Source organism: Nothobranchius furzeri, chromosome 9 (assembly GCF_043380555.1).
Source record: "Nothobranchius furzeri strain GRZ-AD chromosome 9, NfurGRZ-RIMD1, whole genome shotgun sequence".
Lineage (NCBI taxonomy): Eukaryota > Metazoa > Chordata > Actinopteri > Cyprinodontiformes > Nothobranchiidae > Nothobranchius > Nothobranchius furzeri.
The window spans coordinates 29,504,352-29,525,536 of record NC_091749.1 but is presented as its reverse complement, the minus strand read 5'-3'; the positions used below and the strand labels follow the sequence as shown (position 1 = coordinate 29,525,536).

Genomic DNA, 21,185 nt, shown 5'->3' with positions numbered 1-21,185 from the left:
ATCTGAGGATCTCATGATTTAAAATGAAGTTTTCACCTTTCTGGACTTCAGACGTATCTATGAGGTTATGGTGGACATGACTCTGTGGTCAGTCTGGTAATAACTTACAGTGTCTTAACCCTTTCATAAAGCTCATTATCAAAAAGTAAGACATAGAAATACTTTTGCTTGAGTCTGTGTTTAATGAATTAGGTTTAACCAGATTCAATATGTCCCCCAAAACTCAACAAAAATGGCTCTGCTCATTCTGAAAGTCACTCACAAAGCTTGAGATGCATACAGATGGTAACAGATCACAAAAGAAATGGACTGTGCATTACATCACTTACAAGGTTTGACCAAAATAGTTCAAACTTCAAAATTTTTCACTAGATGACACTGAAGACTCATTTCAAAATTAGTGTACGAGATGAGACATTGAGGAATTCTAGCTCTCGCCAGTGTCCCGCTTGTTCTCAGCCAACTTTTCTTTTTTATTTATTCCAAGCTGCTCTGCTGTTGTTCTCACCAGTTTCATCGGTGTAGATACAAATCATCATCTAATGCTGTTTGAATGCTTCATCATTCAGCTTCTTAGCGAATTTATAAACTAGCAATATCTGGGTCCGCAAAAACTTTTCATTACAATTGTGTGAATAAGAAACTAAAACGCGGAACCACCGACTTAAATCAGTGGTTCTGAAACGTTTTTCATTTTTGAACCAACTGATATAAGCTTATCTATCTCTAAATCTCACCTGTCAGCACAGGTAAAATACCTGGATGTTTTCAACTGGTTTCTACTGACTGGTTTCTCTGGGGTTTGTTCCACATTAAATAAAACGCTTCATATTCCATAATCAATGTTTATTAAAGAAAGTGGAGAAAATAGGTAAATCAGACGTGTACAATATTCCTGCTACATAGAAACAACACGACGCCAACAGAAAATGGGATTAAATAGATGAAGATGTTCCTGTACTCTGTTACAGTCCTCTTATTTACATACGCTGCAGCTTTACAGCGTTTTGTTGTACCGACACCAGTACATGACTACACCAGCGGTGTGGAAACATAAAATCTCACATCAGATGCTTTCTGTTTAAAAGTTGCAATAGAGCGCCCTCTGGAGGCTTTGCCCATCAAAAGACAGCTGAGGAAAACGAGTAGATAAAACCGAGTCAGAAAGTAGAACTTCACTATTACTCCTGCCTGCAGCTGCTCTCCTGCTAGAACTGCATCTACATTACTTCATCAGGAAGGAGGATTAGGTCATTTCCTCTCCTCCTGCGTTGTTTTAGAGCACACCGTTACCCGTGAAGACATCCTATTCTAGCTGTCTTCAGATTGGAGCATCTTCTCAATCTCTTGGTCCCACTGGTCATCCCTGTTGTCCGTCTCGGTCACAACCTCGTACTCCTGAAGTTCTTGCTGAAGCTCTTTTTCCCAATCTGCTGAATCATCTGGATGGAAGTCGATTGGAAGGTTAGGAGCTAAAATATTCTAAATGCAGGTATTTAACAAAATGACAAGTTCTCTTACAAAATCCAGACACTTTACAGCAAAATTGTTTTAAAATAACCTTCGAATCACGTTAAATAAGTAATGACGAGGCTAACCATCAGGAGAGGAGACACTGTCCTTTTTATCTAGCACCAGCTGCTCCATCTCTTTCCTCAGGTCCTCCTGGTTGATGGCTGTTGAGTCGAACGCGTCGCTGACAAACTCCGACACTCCAGGACTTGTTGAGATTTCTTCTTCTTCCTCATGAGACGGCTGAGGTTTGAACAAACAGGGAAGGGAGAAGTAAACCACTTCAAATGTCTTTACTGATTTTAAAAGTCACCCATAGGACTTCTACCTTCTGCAAGCTGCTGATGGAAACGGGTGGAGTTTTGGGTCTGACATTGTCTACAAAGGAATGAATACACCATCATTAGTTTTCAGGGGTCACTTTGAAGCTTCAGACGTTTCTGTGGCTTCCAATTCCTCCATTACCAAACGGAGAACTGCAAAACACAGATCTATCCTAGATCATCAATAACTTTTATCCAAATTAGAGACTTTTATTACAAAAGGACAAAAAAAAAAAAAAAGAAATAGATTATTCAAAAGTAAAAGTTAAATCTAAGTGTTAACATGCTTCTGTGATCTGACCTTTTAGTACAACGTCCTCCGGTGAGACACTGGCCCCGCTGCTCCCGCCGTCCTGCTGCTGCTGCTGAGCTGCCAGTGCCGTCAGCTGAGCCGACTGTTTGATCAGAGACACCCGGTAGAAGTAGTTCCTCCAGAACACCTCCTCCTTCACACTGGCAAACAGAACCGGACATTCATAAAACCATGGAGATGTCATTACTCGTCGAGGGACATTCTCTTCTCCACGGCCCCTCGCTGATGCTTACTCACAGCGGTGGGTTGTGCTGAAGATTCTATCCACCTGATTTTCGGCTTGGCTCACGATGAAACGATGATGCGGCCAACATCCGCCGAGATGGCGGAAGTAGCGCACAGCCACCAGCTTACACGGTGAAGTTTTGTTGCTAGTAGTGGTTTATTTGAACATTTCAACTAGGCTCGGGCGGCGTTACGGTAATACCGTATGCACCCCGTTTTAAAAAAAGAGCTACGGTATCAGTTCCAACACAGTCATGAAAAATAAAAAACACAGTGCACATGAGAGACAGAAAAAACTAAAATAAATAAAAGATGAATGAAAGTCATTTAGTACATAAAACAAATGCGTGGCTGACATTTTTGTTTTCTCTAAATAGTTTAAAATGTTTCTTTCCAACTTTTGTAGACGTTCCATAAAGTTAATGATGTCACCACTTGACAGCGCAGAAGAGAGGCGGGGAGAAAAACGGCTGCGACTCGTGCACCAACTGTCCGGGCGCCTAAAATGAGCACCACTTGTGCAGTTCGGGAGTATTTCGGGTTTGAAGCGAACGATAAAGGCGAGACGTAAACACTGATGTGGTAATTTGCACAAACAAAAGATGACCGCGAAATATGCTGGTCCTGACGGCACTGGAGCGAGCCGGAGCTGAAACGGCCGCCTTCTATTTGCAGCCTGTTATCAAAAGAGACGGCAATGCACTTCATTGGTGCTGCCGGTCTTAACCAGGTGTCACGACCAGCCTCAAAGAACCCGTGTGTCTGTGCCACGAGCTCATCGAAGCAGGTTTTCAGCACTGAGGCCAAGCAGCTGGCCCACAACGTTCTAGGCTGAAGCCGGTAACGTTAAAGGTGTATTATGTAGAGGTGAAGTAAAAATTACATCCTGTGGTAAAATTTGGTTCCATCAAACACTTTAAACAACTCTGGGGCTTTTTGTCCGCTGTTGTCAAATTACAAATGTCGGTGTTGCGGTATTAGCTCGTAGGAGACACGACAACCCCACACTCACTGACGGTAAACAGTTTAATTACATCCCTTCTTCCTTCGTTTTGAAAGGAAATATGTTTCAGTATAACCTTCCTTCCAAAATGACTGAAACTTTAGACTCTTTTTGGATTTTCTCACTGTAAAATTCTCCATATATTCTTACATACTGCACCTTTAAACATGCTGGGTTTTCCAGGTGAAAAATCTTTTCATAAGCTACGTTTTTAAAAAGTTGTTACTATTATGTTGTTATTGTTTTAACGACGTGAGGCCCGCCTCCGCGGCAATCTCACAGAGTACAGACACCTGAATCGTCATGGCAACATGGCGATGGCCAAGGTAAGGGAGAACTACTGGCAAGCAGAGGCCCGTCATCTAGAGTCATTAGCCATTAGCAACATGAGCCGAGTTTTCATTCTGTAGCGCCAAGCCCGGAATGGCCCACGCATTTAGACAGCTCTGGTGAAAGATGCGGACAGCAATCTTAACAACTGAGGAAGACTGCCTGGAACGCTGGAAAGAGCACTTCAGCCTTCTGCTGCAGCATGGCACCAACTTGGCCGACCCCACCATCTTCGTGGCCACCAACGCTGGAGGCATCGCAGGGGGCTGCAGCGTTGGTGGCCACGAAGATGGTGGGGTCGGCCAACACTCATAACACCTGAGGAAGTCAGAGCAGCTCGGAAAAAACTTCACTGGAAAGCCCCCGGCATCTGAGCAATAACCGCCGAAATGTTGAAATCAGGCAGTGACGGCATTGTTGAGTGTTTTGTCCACACATTCAGTCAGGCGTGGGAAACTGAGAGGACCTGAGGGGTTATGCTATACTTCTGGAAGGGGGACCTCCTGACCTGCAGCAACCCCAGAGACATTACACTTCTCTCCATCCCCGGCAAACTTTTCACCAGGATTATGCTCACCCGTGACCTGCCAGCTATCAGGTGCAGTCGCCACCCCCGGCAGGCTGTCTTTGTGCCCGACGAGCCACTACAGACCACATCTCTGCCGTTCGCCTACTGATAGAGGTGAAATATGAATTCCGTAAAGGCTGACACCTCGATACCGGGTTTATTGATCTGAAGGCTGCGTTTGACACAGTCTTCCACAACTCACTGTGGAGTTTCCTACAAGCACTTGGAGCACCACCCAAGAGCGTTGCCCTGTTCAAACTTCTCTACAGCAACGCACAGAGCTGCATCCACTCTGACTGGTTTTCCATCTCCAGTGGTGCCCAGCAGGACTTCTACTGCCTTTTCGACCATCTGATGTGCAAGGTCTGTGAACGGATCTTCAGAGTGAACCGTAGGCAGCTACCACCAGACTGACCTGGTGTATGCCGACGACACCATCTTGCTCAGCACATCCCACAGCGAACTGAGTGATGCTCTGGTTATCTACAGGGAAGAGGCAGGGAAGCCTGGCCTCCAAGTGAGTTTGTTGTACAAACAATCAGAGGATTTTAAATCTGAGCGATGCTTAGAGCATGCATTTTGGAGGAAGAGAGAGAGTGTGGCTGCCAGCGTTGGTTTACCCCACCCCCTCTCCAGAGATGAGGAACCCAGAAGGATGTGGCTGAAAAATCTTAACTTGAAAACCACCAAAAACTTTGTTTGTGCATTTCTTTCATTTTATTGTGAAAATACCCAGACAGGAACACCTGCATCCTACTTTGTTGTTAGATATGACAAACCTCCAGAGACGAGAAGCTGGGTAGCAAACAGACATGACAGCAGCCTCACAACAACAACAACAGGTATGATTTCATGTGGACAATTTTCTGAGTAATAACGTAACGTGTGTTCAGACCACCAGCTTTAACCTAAGTTCCAAAACTTCGGCAAGGACATCACAAAATAGTCAACGATGCAGCTTTATATTGTATCTGATACCCGGCTGGAGCATACACACACTCCACTTATTACTATGTAGATACTGCTGAGCCTCTAAGCTTTGAAGATTGTTTATTGCCTCACCATCTGACACAACAGAGTTCAGCAAAGATCTAGAAAAGTTACAGTATGTTATCTCTGCTGCCCCTGTCTCAGAAGTGGTTCCCACATTCTGCTCACACACACACACACACACACACACACACACACACACACACACACACACACACACACACACACACACACACACACACACACACACACACACACACGATGTAGAAAGACCACTTACTGCTTAGGAACCAGGTCAAAGCGCATGCGGTTGAGGAGCTGGTCCTCCTCCAGCATGACTGCAGCCAGAGGATACATCTGCTCCATGTCAAAGTGGAACTGAACACCTGCTGGAGGGTCCCGCAGGAAGTTCCTCTTGTCCTACAATCAGCACCCAGAGAGGTCAGTGTCTGCACAAACAGCTGGTTAGAGACACCACTGTAGTAGGATGGTGCTGCTTACAGCGGACAGAGCGAGGATCTGCTGCTGGATCGTCTCTTCCTCGTTGTAGCCGACCCATGGAGGCACTGCTGCTTCTACACAAACACGTTGACACACTCTTATCTCTCTTTTACACACACACACACGCCTAGTTCTTCTAAAAGGACATGTTACGATAAGAGCGGATGGAGCCACATAACTTCAGCTGATTCTCAGGACCACAACGAAGAGTTAAGGTGAGACTCAGACGTCCTCTTTCAGGTCTAACCTGCTAATAGAAGCTAATGGAGCATTGGGGCAAAATAATAACAGTATCTTACTTGAAACTAGTCTAATAATCTATCAAATATTCTATCAGCATTTCTGTACAATTATTGATCCAACATAGTCTCCCCCCCCCCTAACAAAAGGGGACAATAATAAAACTAGAAACATGGGCTGCTATCAATTAGCCAAACAGTCACTCTAATGTACGAGTCTGTTTATAAACTGGTACTGATGACTCCATGGAGAACAGCGAGTCACTTCCAGTCATTCAGACCTCCTTCTGGAACAATAATTCTCCAGGATTTCAAAGGATCTTCATTTTCTTTAGACTTCACCTAATATTGTGGCTGTATATTTGTGAAATGTCTTTTTTTTCCTTTCCGTTTCTTCAACACAGACATGCAAATCATTCGGGCATCCAAGACAGCTAAACTTAAGGGATGAGCCACCTTCCTGTTGACAGCAAAGATTCAGGGCTTCTCAGCAGAAGCCCGTCACAAAGACACGATTTGTTCTCAGTTCATTAGATTTGTGAAAAGAGTCAAAAATCCCAATTTCACAAAAAGTAGGTTGTAACTCCAGGAAGGCGTTTCTAAACGATCAGTTAGCTCAAGCCCTCACACGGAATAAATGATCTGCTCCTGTTTATGTTTTTCCTAAAGTCAAGAATTTTATACACAGTCATTTAAAACAGATTTAAACTTTGTGAACCTTTTATATTTTTCTACCTCCTATCAGCAAGTGTTAAAGTACTAATTAACTTGTGTGTGAGCTCATTTTAAGTGACTCAATCCATCTATTCGGCTTTTTCTCATGTATTTTCAAACATTTTCATTAGATGGTCATTTTCATCTAGCGAGGACTTTGACCCTAACACACAGGGTCAGCAGGGCTTTCGGTGACCTGAAAATGCCACCTAATGGTGACACACCTGTGATTACGTCACATCTGGCTTTACCTGACTTTTTGGCTTTCTTCTCTTGAACAAACTTCTCTTGTTCCTTCTGGAACTCCCCTAGAATAGTCTGCAAAGACACACAAACACGTAATCAGTCATCTAACTTATACAGCAGATAACACGAAATCCTGCCCTAAAGGGCTCAAAAACGTGGCCAGCAATCCCGCCATGCCTTGTCTATGATGCCGTCGATCTTTCCTTGTTCTACTGTCTTCTTGATGTTCTGAGCAGTCTCCACCACAGAATCAGAGAGCTTCTTGGTGGCGTTGGAGGCAAAGCTGAAGATGTAGTCTTTAAACAGGAGAGGAGATAAAAACAGAAACGTTTATTTAAACAAGAAGCAAACAGCAGATTTTAAACTCAGCTGACTTGGCTGAAAACAACAAATGGAGAAACCTTTAGTTCGGGTTTAAGATGATATAATAAACGCTACCTTCTGAAAAAAAGCGTTAAACTTCTCTAAAGACATTTACTAATCAATAGAGTAGCGAGACATAGTTTGTTCCTCACCACCAAATCCTTTGTTCTGCTGAGTGTTTGTCTGCGTTGTCTCTGCCTCCCCATCCTGGTCAGCTGGTTGCTGTTTGTTTACGTCGTTCTGGGCTTCCACCACCTTTTCCTCCTGCTCCGCTCTCAGGTTCTCCTCCGACGTCTTCTCCAGACCCAACCACGTCCCGAATCCTTTGAACATGCTGGTTCACAAATTTAAACTCGTCAGAGAAGAGGTGACGACAGAATATATCACACTAAACAGTGCGAGGATTATTTTATGCAACCAGGAAGTAAAGGGGCAGGGTTTCTTCTTCTGTTTTATGATTTGTCAGAGCTGAATTATACTACCACCTAGTGGCCACAGAGCAAAAATGAGCTTGTTCTTGTTCGTTTACTGTGATTTTTTAACAATTAATTATTGTTGCATAAATATTCAAGAAAATTACATCAAAAATAATTAGATAATGACGATATTTTTAAGGACATTTGATGAAATCTATCTCAACGTCATGATCTCGTTCTAGTAATGCATCGAAACAACCAGCAGGCGGCAGTAGCGAGCAGAAATGTGTTGCACATATTTACAGCCGCTGTTTCCGTCGGACTCGTGACAGACAGACCGGTAATAATTTATATTTTAATATTCTGATTTGTGTAAAGTAACTAACTATGAATTCGGCCTTAGAAACACGTGTACTCAATGCTGAGTCCTCTCTACCCAAATTTGGCATTTTGCATTCGTTTTTAATCCGGAAGATTAGGCTGGACAAGCTACGCCAAACTCCTGCTTAAAATAATACTAGCTTTTAAAAACATACTATTGTTGTGATAATTTAAGCAAAAATCAGATCATATTAACAACGCAGCCGTGGTTGAATCGGCATATTAAAATAAGCAGTTATAGAAAATGAAAGTGCTTACAGTTCAGCCACTAAACCTGTTTTACTCCTTGATGATGATTATTTCACTTTATTTGTGTGTCTTTATTCAAAACCACATTTTTTCCAGGTGAAAACATGAAGCATCTGATGGTGTTTGATTTTGACCACACTGTGGTTGATGACAACTGTGACATCTGGGTGATCCAGTATGTAATAAACATCAGACGTTATCCAAATATCATCGTAGATAGGAAAGTGTAGTAGGGTAACCATTTATCCTTTTATTAATCTCACTTTTTTCCTGTTTTCAGGTCCCTTCCGAACCAAAATCTTCCAAACTCTGTGAAGTGTTCCTACAGAAAGGGCCACTGGACGGATTACATGTGCAGAGTGATGCAGTACATCGGTTAGAGTTCATTATGATATTTTATTGTGTTTTGTTTCTTCCTTCCTGCTCAGCCATCAGCTGTGATCCTTTTTTCATGAATTCAAACAGGAGACCAGGGGGTCAGTCCTGACAGGGTACGAGCTGTGATGGAGACCATCCCCCTCACCGCTGGAATGATAGACTTGCTGACATTTATATCAGAGAATAAAAACACAGTTGACTGCATTGTCATCTCTGATGCCAACTCCTTGTTTATAGAATGGGTCCTGACAGCGGCGGGACTTCAGTCAGCTGTGGACCAGGTTTTCAGCAACCCGGCTAGGTTTAACGAGTCTGGCTGGATGGAGGTGCAGCACTACCATTCTCACGACTGCAACAAATGTCCTGTCAACCTCTGCAAGAGGAAAGTCCTGGAGCTCTACCTTTCAGAGAAAACGGCTGGTGGCACAGATTACGAGCGGATCTTTTATGTGGGAGACGGTGGGAACGATTTCTGCCCTACGTCCTGCCTGAGGGAGAATGATGTGGTCATGCCCAGGTTGGGGTTCACTCTGGAGAAACTGCTAGCCAGGGCGACAACTCAGGAGGGTAGCCCCTCCGTTAGAGCTAACGTTGTTGTCTGGAGCAGTGGCTCCAAGATCCTCCAGGAGCTAAAAGCAAGTATGAAGTCGTAGGAGCGATAGGACTTACTCAGGGTACGATGACTATATTCATAAATATAAATAGAAATGCATTAATTGTGAAATTCTAGGTCAAATGGGAAAATAAAAACGAACCAGTACGGATTATTTGAGTTATTTATGTTTCCTTTAATGGTAAAAATAACTAGTGTAGATTATAAAAAGTATTCTACCAACATTTGTACATGTAATTGAAGCATATATTTTAGAGAGCAATTGTATTTTTTTACAGACTTCTAAAGAGGGATTTTTAACCTTTACATGAGCCTTGTTATCTGGGTGTTGGGAATGAGTCTGAGCTGTAACCCGGGCTTTCCACTGGATGAGTGAGCGGTGCATAACGTAATAGATGTAACGTAATAGATGTAACGTAATAGATGTGTTTTCACCGGAACCTCAGCGGCGGGGCCATTCCTATTGGGAGCGTTTCAGACCTGCAGCGTCTGCAGATGTATTTCACACAGGTGGTCCGTGAAGTTACGGAACTACAAGATCACGTGTGATTTCGCCAGTTCGCGCGATAACAAGCAAGGAGAATGACTGCAGCATGTATCCAAATGGTCTGTAGTTTATTTTCTCTTCTACCTCCACCAAGGAGGTGTCACAGGTAGGCTAATTACATATTTTATTATAGTTAAACAGCAACTCTGCACATGCCTTATTTTGAAAATTGCCCGAGGCTTTATGGTGCATAAATTTAGTGGAACAGTGTGGTACAACATTACTGGAACACATCAAGCCTTGCTTATGCTTCTGCGTCTGTACGGAGACACGCAACGCCATTATCTGTCCTTTCGAGCCTGCTGGAGAGCCCTCGCAAGAACAGACGGAGTCGAGCTCTCTTTTCTAAACGTCCGTCGAACGAGACGGAGAACGCAAGCTTGTGATTGGTCAGGACGTCACTTTAGTCAACAGCATCATATTGTGCCATCAAAAACAGATATCTAGCAGCAGACACGGAGAAGCTTGAAGAATAGCTCTCGGAAAAACTAAAAAATATGAGTGTTTATTCACCCGTGACTGGAGAGGCAAAAAAATAGACAGCAAGCATTTTATTCGTGGATGGAAATGACGGGAAACGTGGGTTTAGAGGTGGCGAGCCGTTGAAGAGAATGAGGGTCAAATTTGCGTTAAAAAGTCTCTGAAATACAAAAACCACAATATAAACACCATAGTAAATGCACTATCTTGGACCAGATACATGACAGGATACCCCAGAACAGCGCTACGCCCTCTGTTGTCCTGGCGGGGAACTGCTTAGCAACACTCCCCAGGAGACGGAGAAGTCTGAAGGCAAAACGCTTCCACCAATCCTTACGTGTCTCTCCCTTGTAGAGCTGACGCAGAAGCATAAACCAAGCTAAGGAGGTGCACCGCTGCACCCCCGATGGAGAGCCAAGTCAACGCAAACTGATCTCAACAACTGTAGCCTAGAATTAGAAACCGTTCTGACGGTTTATTAACATTTCTGAATTTGGTAATTACCAAAGCAAGTAAAGAAAGTCAGGCCATTCCTGAATGAAATCGAGTAGCCTGATCTTTTATGGAAGAAATGACCCGCTGCAGAGTCCCTCAGCATCTTGAACTTGTTTGAAGTTACAGTCCTCTGGTTGCTTAATAAAAATGACAATTGTAAGTAACTGATCAATTTAAACTGACTACACTCATATGATTAGTGTTTACATCAGTTGGACTTAAATGCACAGCATCACCCACATGTATCACTGTGGTGTACGCAAACATGTTTTATTTATATTAATGCAAATTACATCCACGCATCTTCTTGCTTTACATGTTGCACTTGATGCTTTTTACAGCAGATATTTAGATGATTTGCAACAGTGAAAGCAGCAGTGTTGCTGTTGCTATTAGCAAAAGAAGAGTTTAGAGCTGAGCTTTGTTTTCTACATCATTCATATTCATGCACTTCAGCAGCTAAACATACATTAGGATGTAGCCCAGAGGAAGAGTTTGAAACCGGAGGCTACGTCCTGCATTTGAATGTTTTCATTTATTTAGCATCGTTTGACCCACAGGTCAAATTAGATCTGAAACAATTCAGATACCTTCCTGGTTGTGGTGTGGTCTGCTATGTAAATATGCCATTATGTCATGAGTCAAAGTTTACCATCAGTTCCAACACTTTTTTACCATTCAGCTGTTTCAGTCGTTCTCACACTAACCTGGTTGGGTGAAGGGTTCTCAGTTTCTAACCTGATCGGAACCACAATATAACTGTGTATTTACTGTCAGTTGACACATGCATGAACCTGAATCATGCTGAAGCCATCTGAAAAACTATAAATGTGTGTTGGAGTTTAGCGTGTGCTACTTGCTAGCAACATGGATGCTTTTATCCCTTAGAGCTGCTGATGACTTTGAACAATTAGTTTTGAAAGGGTGGAATGATTTTACAACAAACAGCTTTAAAAACAAAAATTCAACTCACAAATGTGTATTGCTTTTATTTTCTCTTCTGAGATGGTGACAGAGGAGGTAATTGCCTGCCCCGTAACTGGAGGGTCCCAGGTTCGCGCCCTGGTCAGTTTGTCGCAGTCGTCACCTTCTCATTTAATTTTGGCCGGACTGATGACTACACTCCTTGGGAAAGTTGTCCTGACTTTTAAACTATTCAGCTGATTTGAGGTGAATTAAAGGGATTTTAAGGTATTCTTTGTTGTCATTCCATTCACTTTGTACACCAGTACCAGAGCATGATGCTACCACCACCATGCTTCACAGTGTTTAATCTGTGTCTCATCTGATCATGACACCTTTCTTCAGAATGCATTTGGCATGTTTACGATGGCTGAGCTGGAAAATCAAACCGGGCTGACGGTAAAACTATAGATCAGTCCAGTGGGCTTGAACCTTGGTGGTCAAAGTTGTTTTTTTATGCTGGCTGGGAGAAACTATAGCTAAAGTTATCCTCGGTTATTAGTGAGCAAGTCACCCCCTACCAGAGTCTTACTCCACTCATACTTCCTGTATGGAAAATACAACAAATTCTGTTGCCTGGCAGAGAGAGAGGAGCTACAAACAAACAAACACACACAGGCTCACAACGACATTGTGACATCACAGTGTACCAGCTAATGTCATAGTGTACCTCTTAGCCAATAGCAATGGCAGGTTTAAATTCTAATGTAGTGCAGGGCTTTTACATGAAGACGGCACAACACTGACAGTTTTAGGCAGACTATTGAAATTTTAACTCAGATGCACTAAGGTGCCAAACTATTTACTACATGTGTCTACAGCACGATTAGACACGCGTTTATATAGTTTATCAGCCAAAAAAAAAGTTGATGTGGGGGTGACTTGCTCTTTAATAACAAGACAATAAGCCAGGTTTAAAGACTTAGGACCTTTAACACCACTTATTAAAAGATTTAGGTGAAAGCACATTTTAATCTGAGCTTGTGTACATAAACCCGAACCTGTGTAGAAAATAACTTGTGAACCCAGTTCTTATTCGTAAAAAATATGTTGTTTTATAATCGTTCTACCAGGAATGAGGAATGGTTTACATCAGGCATTGTGGCCATGACAGAAAGTTACCGTTCTCCATGTTTCAATGTCAGAGGACTCCTCGTGCAAACTGCGTTGCATGTTTCTCATCAGATCTGATCTTTAGAGGAGATGTGCTTAATTATACTATGTATAACTTTTTAAACTTTTACATGTGTGAGTTTCTACAATCTATGTTTCCATTTCACAGTTTTCTTCACTGGAACAGGATTTCATGGTGGATGTTTGGCTTTGGCTCACTGAGTGAGTTTTGTTGTTAATGTCTCGAATGAAAAAGATGAAATGTTGTTGTTAAAAATATGTAATCCTGTTGGTGCCATTAAATTCAGCGTTCTTGAGCTCCCACGTTGTTGTGTTTTTTGAGTGAGCAGATAAAATCGATCCTTTCCTTTTCATCTGAGACACCTGGAAGATAACATGGGAGTCCGTTTTTCAGATTATAAAATGATTGTGATTGGATTTTATCTTCTTGTTTGACTCAGTGAGATGAAACTAATATCATTATGGGTCAATTGTTGATCAGTTCTCATGTGCAACAGTTTCATCAATCCACCCAAATCCACTCTTTTATACTTATCCTGGCCCATTTGACGCTATTCTTCAAGATCTGACAGCATTTTCTTCCCGTGTGTTTATGCTGTGGTTTGGGCTGTGTCAGGACATCGCTATAGAGGAGTGCTGTTACGGCTGTTGCCTCTTTGCCCTCCTCCTCTCTCCTACCTGCACAGCTGACCCACACACCAAATCACCACCTGAGCACTTAAATGGCAGAGATGCCAGAAGAACAGAGAGGCACAGATCTGTGCTGCTACTCTGAAATGCTTCATGTTTGCTTTACTGACTTGTATTGTTTTAAATTTAGGAGCTTGAGTGAGCTCTGTTTGGGAAAATGTTGAAAAATGAAAAGGAACCAAGTGTCACGATTTGCGGATGGTTTGGACCCAAAACGCAGAACCCAGGATGACAAGAGGCAGAAGGTGGTTCAAAGTAAAATCCTTTTATTTTAGGACAAAGAACAAAAGTAATCCGAGGTAGCGAGCCAAAGTCCAAAACGTCCTGGAGAGCAGGAACACCCAAAGTAAACCTAAAACAACCGTGGCTGCAGGAAAAGTTTGCTTGGGTGCACATGAATTAATTAATGTTGAGGAATTTAAGTATTTGGGAGTGCGATTAGACTCTAAATTAACTTTTAAAAAACATATTAGTAAAGTAGTGAAAACTGTTAATGTTAATATACGGAACTTTAGATATATCCGTACGTCATTAACAGACACAGCAGCGATTACATTCCTGCATTCTATGATACTGGCTCATATTGAATATTGTATTACCAGTTGGTCCTATACGAGCTCGGCTGCTATTGGGCCAATTGAAGTATGCTACAAAAGAGCATTGAAAATATTAGATAAAAAACCTCTCTCATATCACCACTGTCAAATTTTAGATAAATACAAGTTTTTAAATTTTACTAATTTTAAATTATTTAAATCAGCCTGTTTAATATATAAAGTTATACATGGTCTGGCGCCACTACCAATGAGTGATTTTATTAAACAAAAGTCTAGCAGTGTTGTCGGGTCTCGACTGACTCGAGCCACTGCTAGAGGTGACTGTGAACTGACATTCAGGTGGACAACCTTTTCACAGACTGCTCTGTCATACCAGGGAGTGACCTTCTGGAATAGTCTTCCACTATCTGTGAGGGAAAGTACCAGTCTAAACATCTTTAAGGGTCGCTTAAAACAGCGGCTGAGTGACACACAAACATGTGATCATGTCTAATACTTATTTTTTTTATTTGTCCGGGAAAAGATTTGGTACAGTATTATAAGGGAAACAACTGCTAATGTAATGGGTGAATGTAATCTCACGACAGTCAGGGCATATGCAGTATCGGGGTTTGTGCAATACAATTGATGTGTTTCCGTTATTGCTGTCTATGCTGTTCTCTGTGTCCACTTTCTTTGACATTGGTTTCTGTTAGTATAATGGGATGACTGTTTTTGTCTCTGTCACATGACTTGTAAATACTATCTCTGTATGTTTACACTACTTTGTGTCTAACATCAACCTGCCGGAGGGTCTGCAGATGGAAATTAGCCCAAGGCTATAATCTGGCATATTTACATTTATTGAAATGTTCATTAATATGTATTGCCCCTCTTCCTAAATAAATAAATAATAAAAAAAATAAAGCTCTTCTTAGAGCACAAAAACCTGGAGACAAAGTTCATACAGCGCACGAGCAACGCAGACAACATACAACAATGAACCAACACCAGACACAGACCAGACAGAGCTTAAATACACAGGGAGAAGTGATTAGGGAAAATGGCAGCAGGTGTGTGAAGTGAGAGCTGGAGGGAAGACAGGTGAACCTAATAATCAAAATGGACAAACAGAAACAGAGGAGGGCCAAATAACCCTAAGAAACTCTAAGACACCAAAACTAAACCTAAAGGCTGCGGGAAGGACTAACACACACACACACACACACACCAATGCACTAATATATAAACAGGGAAGGGGAATGGACAAGCACACACACACACACACACACACACACACACACACACACACACACACACACACACACACACACACACACACACACACACACACACACACACACAAATGCACTAATAAATAAACAGGAAAGGGGAATGGACAAGCGCACACACACACACACACACACACACACACACACACACACACACACACACACACACACACACACACACACACACACACACACACACACACACACACACACACTGAGCAGGAGACAGAATCTCACACACGTTGAGTTGGGGACAAAGAAGCTGGGGACTACAAGGACACAGAATGTAAATGAGACCTGGAGGACCTGGGGATGAATGAGATGACACAAGACCTGGGGAGGAATAGACTTAAAGGACTACAAACATGACACTAAACTGACATGCAGAAAAAGGACACATGAGGGCGCCAAAGAGAGCACAAAGGGAGATCCTGGAGTGGAGCACAAGAGGAGCTGGGGAACAAAGGGACACAAGAGGGAATCTAGAGAGGGATGGAGGACACCAGGAGGCAAAAAGGGAAGGGGCTGACGCATACCATGACACCAAGGGGCTGCATGGTGCTGCAGTCGTTACTGTTGCCTCGCAGCAGGATGGTTGCAGGTTCAAAACTCGGCTTTGGCCTTTCTGAGTGGAGTTGCGTGTTCTCCCCATGCATGCGGGGTTTTTTCTCCGGGTACTCCAGTTTCCCCCACAGATCACAACATGACCCCATTGTATGTCGCTTTGGATAAAAGCGTCTGCCAAAAAACAAACAGCATCTAGGTCAGTGCTTTCCTGTCCCAGCGGATGTGTGTGGTCAGAGGACTTTATTAAAACCATTTGTGTTGTCAGCGTTCTGTTTTAACATAAAACCATAAGCCAGAGTACTTGAGTGAGTTAAACTAAAACTGGAGCATTGTTTAATCCTTTATAATAAAAACCTTGTTTGATTTTACCACAGTGCACATGCCTTTTTATTTTACCCGCTCCATCCCTAAATCTGCCAAAGGGGTATAACATAAATAAGGGCTTATCCAGGATCTTAAATTGATTTTACTGTACTTCATGCTGAGTTTGTGAATATTAATCACTCATGAAGGACTTTTATATAGGCGTGTGTTATTCAAACAGTTTGTTTATAGATAGGATTAGGGATGGACAATATATCGGCATCAATATCGGTATGGGACGATGTTAGTCATTTTTTAACATATTGGTTTTTGGTTTGATAAATAAGACTGAGCGGATATTGTTACAACCCCGACATGTGCTGTTAAAATGTGAAGGGTAACATTAAATTGTGACAGTAGATTTAATTGTCAAAAGGTTTAAAAACAAGCGTGCAAACAGATGGTAAGCATTATTAAAATAACGCAGAATGAAAAATTCTCTAAAAGGTCAATGGTTAAAAGACAACTTTGTCACGTTGTGGGGATAGTTAGGACCCAAAGTGCAGATACCCAGATGACACGAGGCAGGAGATGAAGTAAAGTAAATAATCCTTTATTTGCAGGATGAAAACTAAAGTGAATCCCAAAGGCAGCGAGCCAAAAATCAAAAAAGTCCTGACCACAGGACAACGGAAGCTCTCTTAGAGCACCAAAAACCTGGAGAGCAAAAGCTCACACAAAGCACAAGTACCAACGTTGACAAATACAACAATGGACCGACAAGACACTGAGACAAGACAGGGCTTAAATACACTGGGGCATAATGGGAGGATGATGAGCTGCAGGTGTGAGGGGAGAGAACCAGGTGAAAGTGATAACTAATCAGGGAGGAGGAGCAGGAGAGGACACCAGACCTAACTGGGAAAGGACACACACACACACACACACACACACACACACACACACACACACACACACACACACACACACACACACACACACACACACACACACACACACACACACACACACACACACACACACACACAACTGGAATAATAGACCTATAATAATAACTGAAGGTGTTTTAAAACACAGCGAAGGTGATACAAGTCTTAAATCCAAAACAGAGTTAACCTTAAAACTGAGTCCACCGAGCTGACATCAACCAAAAATCCCTGTGGATCACCCAGAGCTTTAACCTTTAAAACTCATTACTCAGAGTTAAAACCTTTACAGTTAAAACTTGTCAATTCAAAAGGGGTTGAAACCAAATTCTGAGGCCTGGAGGATAGCCGAACCCCTGCACTGCTGCCTCCCAGACGGCTTGCCTTTTTTTTTTTTGCAGAAACCCAGCAGCTTAGACGCTGTCGCTATACAGTTTTGTCCTGGTTGAGGCTGAAACTCTAGATAACATTTTCTCCTCAGTGAGGCCCACCACATGTCTTTTAGATCCAGTTCCTACTTCATTTTTTAAGCCATTTTATGAATATTTTAGAGATGAGATTTTAACCATGATGAACTGTTCTCTTCAAACAGGAGTCTTTCCTGCTGCCTTTAAGGGAGCGGTGGTGAGGCCCCTGTTGAGGAAGAGAAACTTAGATTTTAGCGATTTTAACAACTTCAAACTGATATGTAACTTACCATTCCTAAGTAAAACTTTAGAAAAGCTTGTTTTAATCCAGCTTAATGATTTTATTATTGCACATAATGCCCTTAAGAAATTTCAGTCTGGTTTTAGAGTAAACCACAGCACTGAGACGGCCCTGTTAAGAGTTTTAAATGACATAAGAATAAATTATAATGCACAGAAAGTGACTGTTCTGGTTCTACTGGATTTAAGCGCTGCCTTTGACACAGTGGACCACAACATTCTTTTAACCCGGTTATAACACATCGGCCTCTCTGGTGCTGTCCATAAATGGTTTACTTCGTATCTCACAGACAGGACTTTTATGGTAAGTCTAGATACCTTCTGTTCTAAGAACCGTGAGATTACATGTGGTGTGCCCCAGGGTTCGACTTCAGGCCCAGTGCTTTTTAATCTGTATATGCTTCCACTTGGTGGTGTCATCGGGCGACACAGAGTGCAATTTCACAGTTATGATACACAGTTGTACATCTCTGTGTCTCCTGATGACGCACGGCCATTGGATGCCCTTTTAAATTGCATTTCGGATATTGAATCCTGGATGGCAGAAAACTTTCTCCAGCTTAACCGGGACAAAACCAAAGTTTTAGTCATCGGCCCTGAGACCCAGAGAGAAAAACTTTTACCAAAGCTACAGTCAATAAATATTAATTTGTCTTCTCAAGTGAAGAACCTGGGTGTGATTTTTGACTCTGAGCTAACTTTTATCCCCTACATTAAGAACATTGCAAAAATTGGTTTTTATTACCTGAAAAACATCGCCAGAGTCCGCCCTTTTCTTAATGGTCTTGGGCCTTCTTATCTCTCAGAACTGCTTCATAAATACAAGCCTTTGCGGTCCCTGCGCTCTTCTGGCAGCCATCTCCTCATCATTCCAAAAGTCAGGACACACTCCCAAGGCGAGGCATCCTTCCAGTTTCATGGCCCTCACCTCTGGAACAGTCTGCCAGAGGACCTCAGGGCCGTAGAGAGTGTTCTTGTTTTTAAGGCCAGGCTCAAGACTCACCTTTTTAGTATAGCTTTTATTTGATTTTTATCTATTTTAGCCTGTTTTACCATCTTTTTTATATTTTGTCAGTGTTTTATTACTTACTCTTATAATTAAATGACACATATATTTTTATATATTTATTTTAACTTGTAATAATTATTAGTTTTAACCAGTATTAATAATCTGTTGTACAATGTTTTTTATAAATTTAATTAAATGTATCTACCTGGTTATATTTTATCAGTGTGTTTTATTTAGATTTTTATTTATCAGCTGTTTATGTTGAATTTGTTTCTTAACTTGTTATCTTAGTCTCATTAGTAAACCAGTGATTCCTCTGTGGGGGCTGGCTGCCCCGGGGGCAGCGGTGGGCTGTGGTGGCCGGGGTGCTTCTCGTGTCTCCTCTTGCCCAGGCTACTGCTGCCGATCCTGCTGCTCCCGGTGCAGTTGGCTCCTTTGATGGCGTTTCCGTCTTTTTGTGCCTACTACATCTGCACTCAGCCAGCTGCCCTTTCTCTTTTACGTGTGTGTGTGTGTGTGTGTGTGTGTGTGTGTGTGTGTGTGTGCGTGCGTGCATGAGTTTGCATCTGCTTGGGATGGGATTGGGGGTGGGAGGAGGGAGATACAAAGGGGATCTCTTATGTGAATCTGTGTGGAAGGGGTGGGAAACCGACTGCTGTCTGGTTGTTTTTAATACTGTAAAGCACTTTGAGCTGCATTTGTATGAAAAGCGCTTCATAAATAAATTTGATTTGATTTGTTAGTGTAATGCCTGTTGGTGACATGATTAGAATAGAGAGTGGACTCAGATCTGTGCTGATGTCTTCTCATAGTTTTGAGGAAGCTTTGGTAATCTATAGATGACATGTTTCAAACCAAATCAGTATTATTGGTGTAGATGACCTGCTCGGCCAGCGTGTGAGCGAATTTTCGGAAGAACCCACGAAATAAAAGCACTTGTCCCTAGTGTGTGGCCTTGGTTTAGTTTTATTTATAGTAGAATTATAACACTTGAGCTGGATTCCAGATTGTTTACAATGTGTTTTGATTTCCTTTAATTCTATTAAAATAAAAACCTTGTTTGATTTTAACAACTAGCACATCTTATTTCCCCTTCCTTCATCCCCAAAGAGGTAGAAACATAAATGGGGGCTCATCTGGGATAAAAATAAATTTTATGATTTATGCCGCATTCATTTTTATCATTCCTTGAAGAGATTTATTGGCATGTGTTTTTCAAACTGTTTTTATTTGTACTATTTTAGGTGTGTGAACTCTGTGCTAAGCTGTGTTCTCTTCCTCAAAAACAGGATTCAACAGGAGGATCCGTCAGCTGGTTTGCAAACCAGGGAAACTTGAATACTGGGGAAAGTGATCACAAATGAGGAACAGGGGAGCAGAGTGCTGATGAAAAATGGGTACGGTATGCATAATCAGACTGAGAATTTGAGGGAAAACACAAAACAGCCGAGTGGTCAGTGTCTCTGGGAACTCCCCCATCTCAGGGTACTGCTTCATGAAACTTGTTGAGAAGTTCCAAAAGTGTTCAAAGCTTTAATCAATGCAAAGGGCGTCTTTTGAGAAATCTATAAAATAACAGTTATTTAAAGTTATTTCACCATTTTTTTGTGTCCTACATTATTTCATTAGTTTTTATTTATAGTCCTGATGCCTTCAGTGACAGTCAACGAGTCATTAAAAAACGTTAAATTCTTACAGACCATGAGTCAAATGGAAACAAAGTTTAAAAAACAACAACCTAGAAGCGTTTTTCTCTTGGGTTGGGAAACGTTACAAAAATTAAAACATATGTTAAGTAAGTGTGCTTGTTCAAGTGCACTTATTAATGTTTAGCCTACTTGTGAGTGCCTTCTTCATACAAAAGTAATTAAACCTATTCCTGCAAATTGGACCGTTCTGGTTGAATTGTTTGCAGCCTATCAGGCTTTTACTCAGGTTACAGGAAGCCCACTTTAGTTTAACAGCAACACAGATGTTCTCAAACTGCAAAAGCGTCATTTATTGCAAATATATTGATGAAATAATATCAACACTGGGTTTGTCTCACTGGGATTACCTGGAGAACATTTGCAATGCCATCATATATTTCCTATTTGTATTGCACTATTAGCTATTCGAGAGAAATCAGATCCAGGCCTTTCAGTATTTTTT

General features: G+C 41.9%; 2 protein-coding genes across 3 annotated transcripts; one reads left to right on the top strand and one right to left on the bottom strand.

Moving 5' to 3' along the window:
* Window positions 1–831: 831 nt before the first annotated feature.
* On the bottom strand, window positions 832–7,764 carry syap1 (synapse associated protein 1). Its single transcript, XM_015953949.3, has 9 exons — window positions 7,480–7,764; window positions 7,142–7,260; window positions 6,970–7,036; window positions 5,766–5,839; window positions 5,545–5,684; window positions 2,137–2,288; window positions 1,841–1,890; window positions 1,599–1,755; window positions 832–1,442 (listed from the first exon to the last, which is right to left on the bottom strand). The coding sequence occupies exons 1-9, from the start codon at window positions 7,658–7,660 to the stop codon at window positions 1,312–1,314; spliced, it is 1,071 nt and encodes a 356-aa protein (XP_015809435.1). The 5' UTR covers window positions 7,661–7,764; the 3' UTR covers window positions 832–1,311.
* phospho2 (phosphatase, orphan 2) lies at window positions 5,889–9,515 on the top strand. Of its 2 annotated transcripts, none has more exons than XM_015953951.3 (4): window positions 5,889–5,980; window positions 8,470–8,548; window positions 8,654–8,748; window positions 8,839–9,515. In XM_015953951.3, exons 2-4 carry the CDS (start codon window positions 8,478–8,480, stop codon window positions 9,402–9,404), a joined length of 732 nt encoding a protein of 243 aa, XP_015809437.1. In that variant the 5' UTR covers window positions 5,889–5,980; window positions 8,470–8,477; the 3' UTR covers window positions 9,405–9,515. The 2 variants fall into 2 exon arrangements, with proteins under 2 accessions (XP_015809437.1, XP_015809436.1); XM_015953950.3 differs by lacking the exon at window positions 5,889–5,980 and adding an exon at window positions 7,968–8,083.
* Window positions 9,516–21,185: the final 11,670 nt, after the last annotated feature.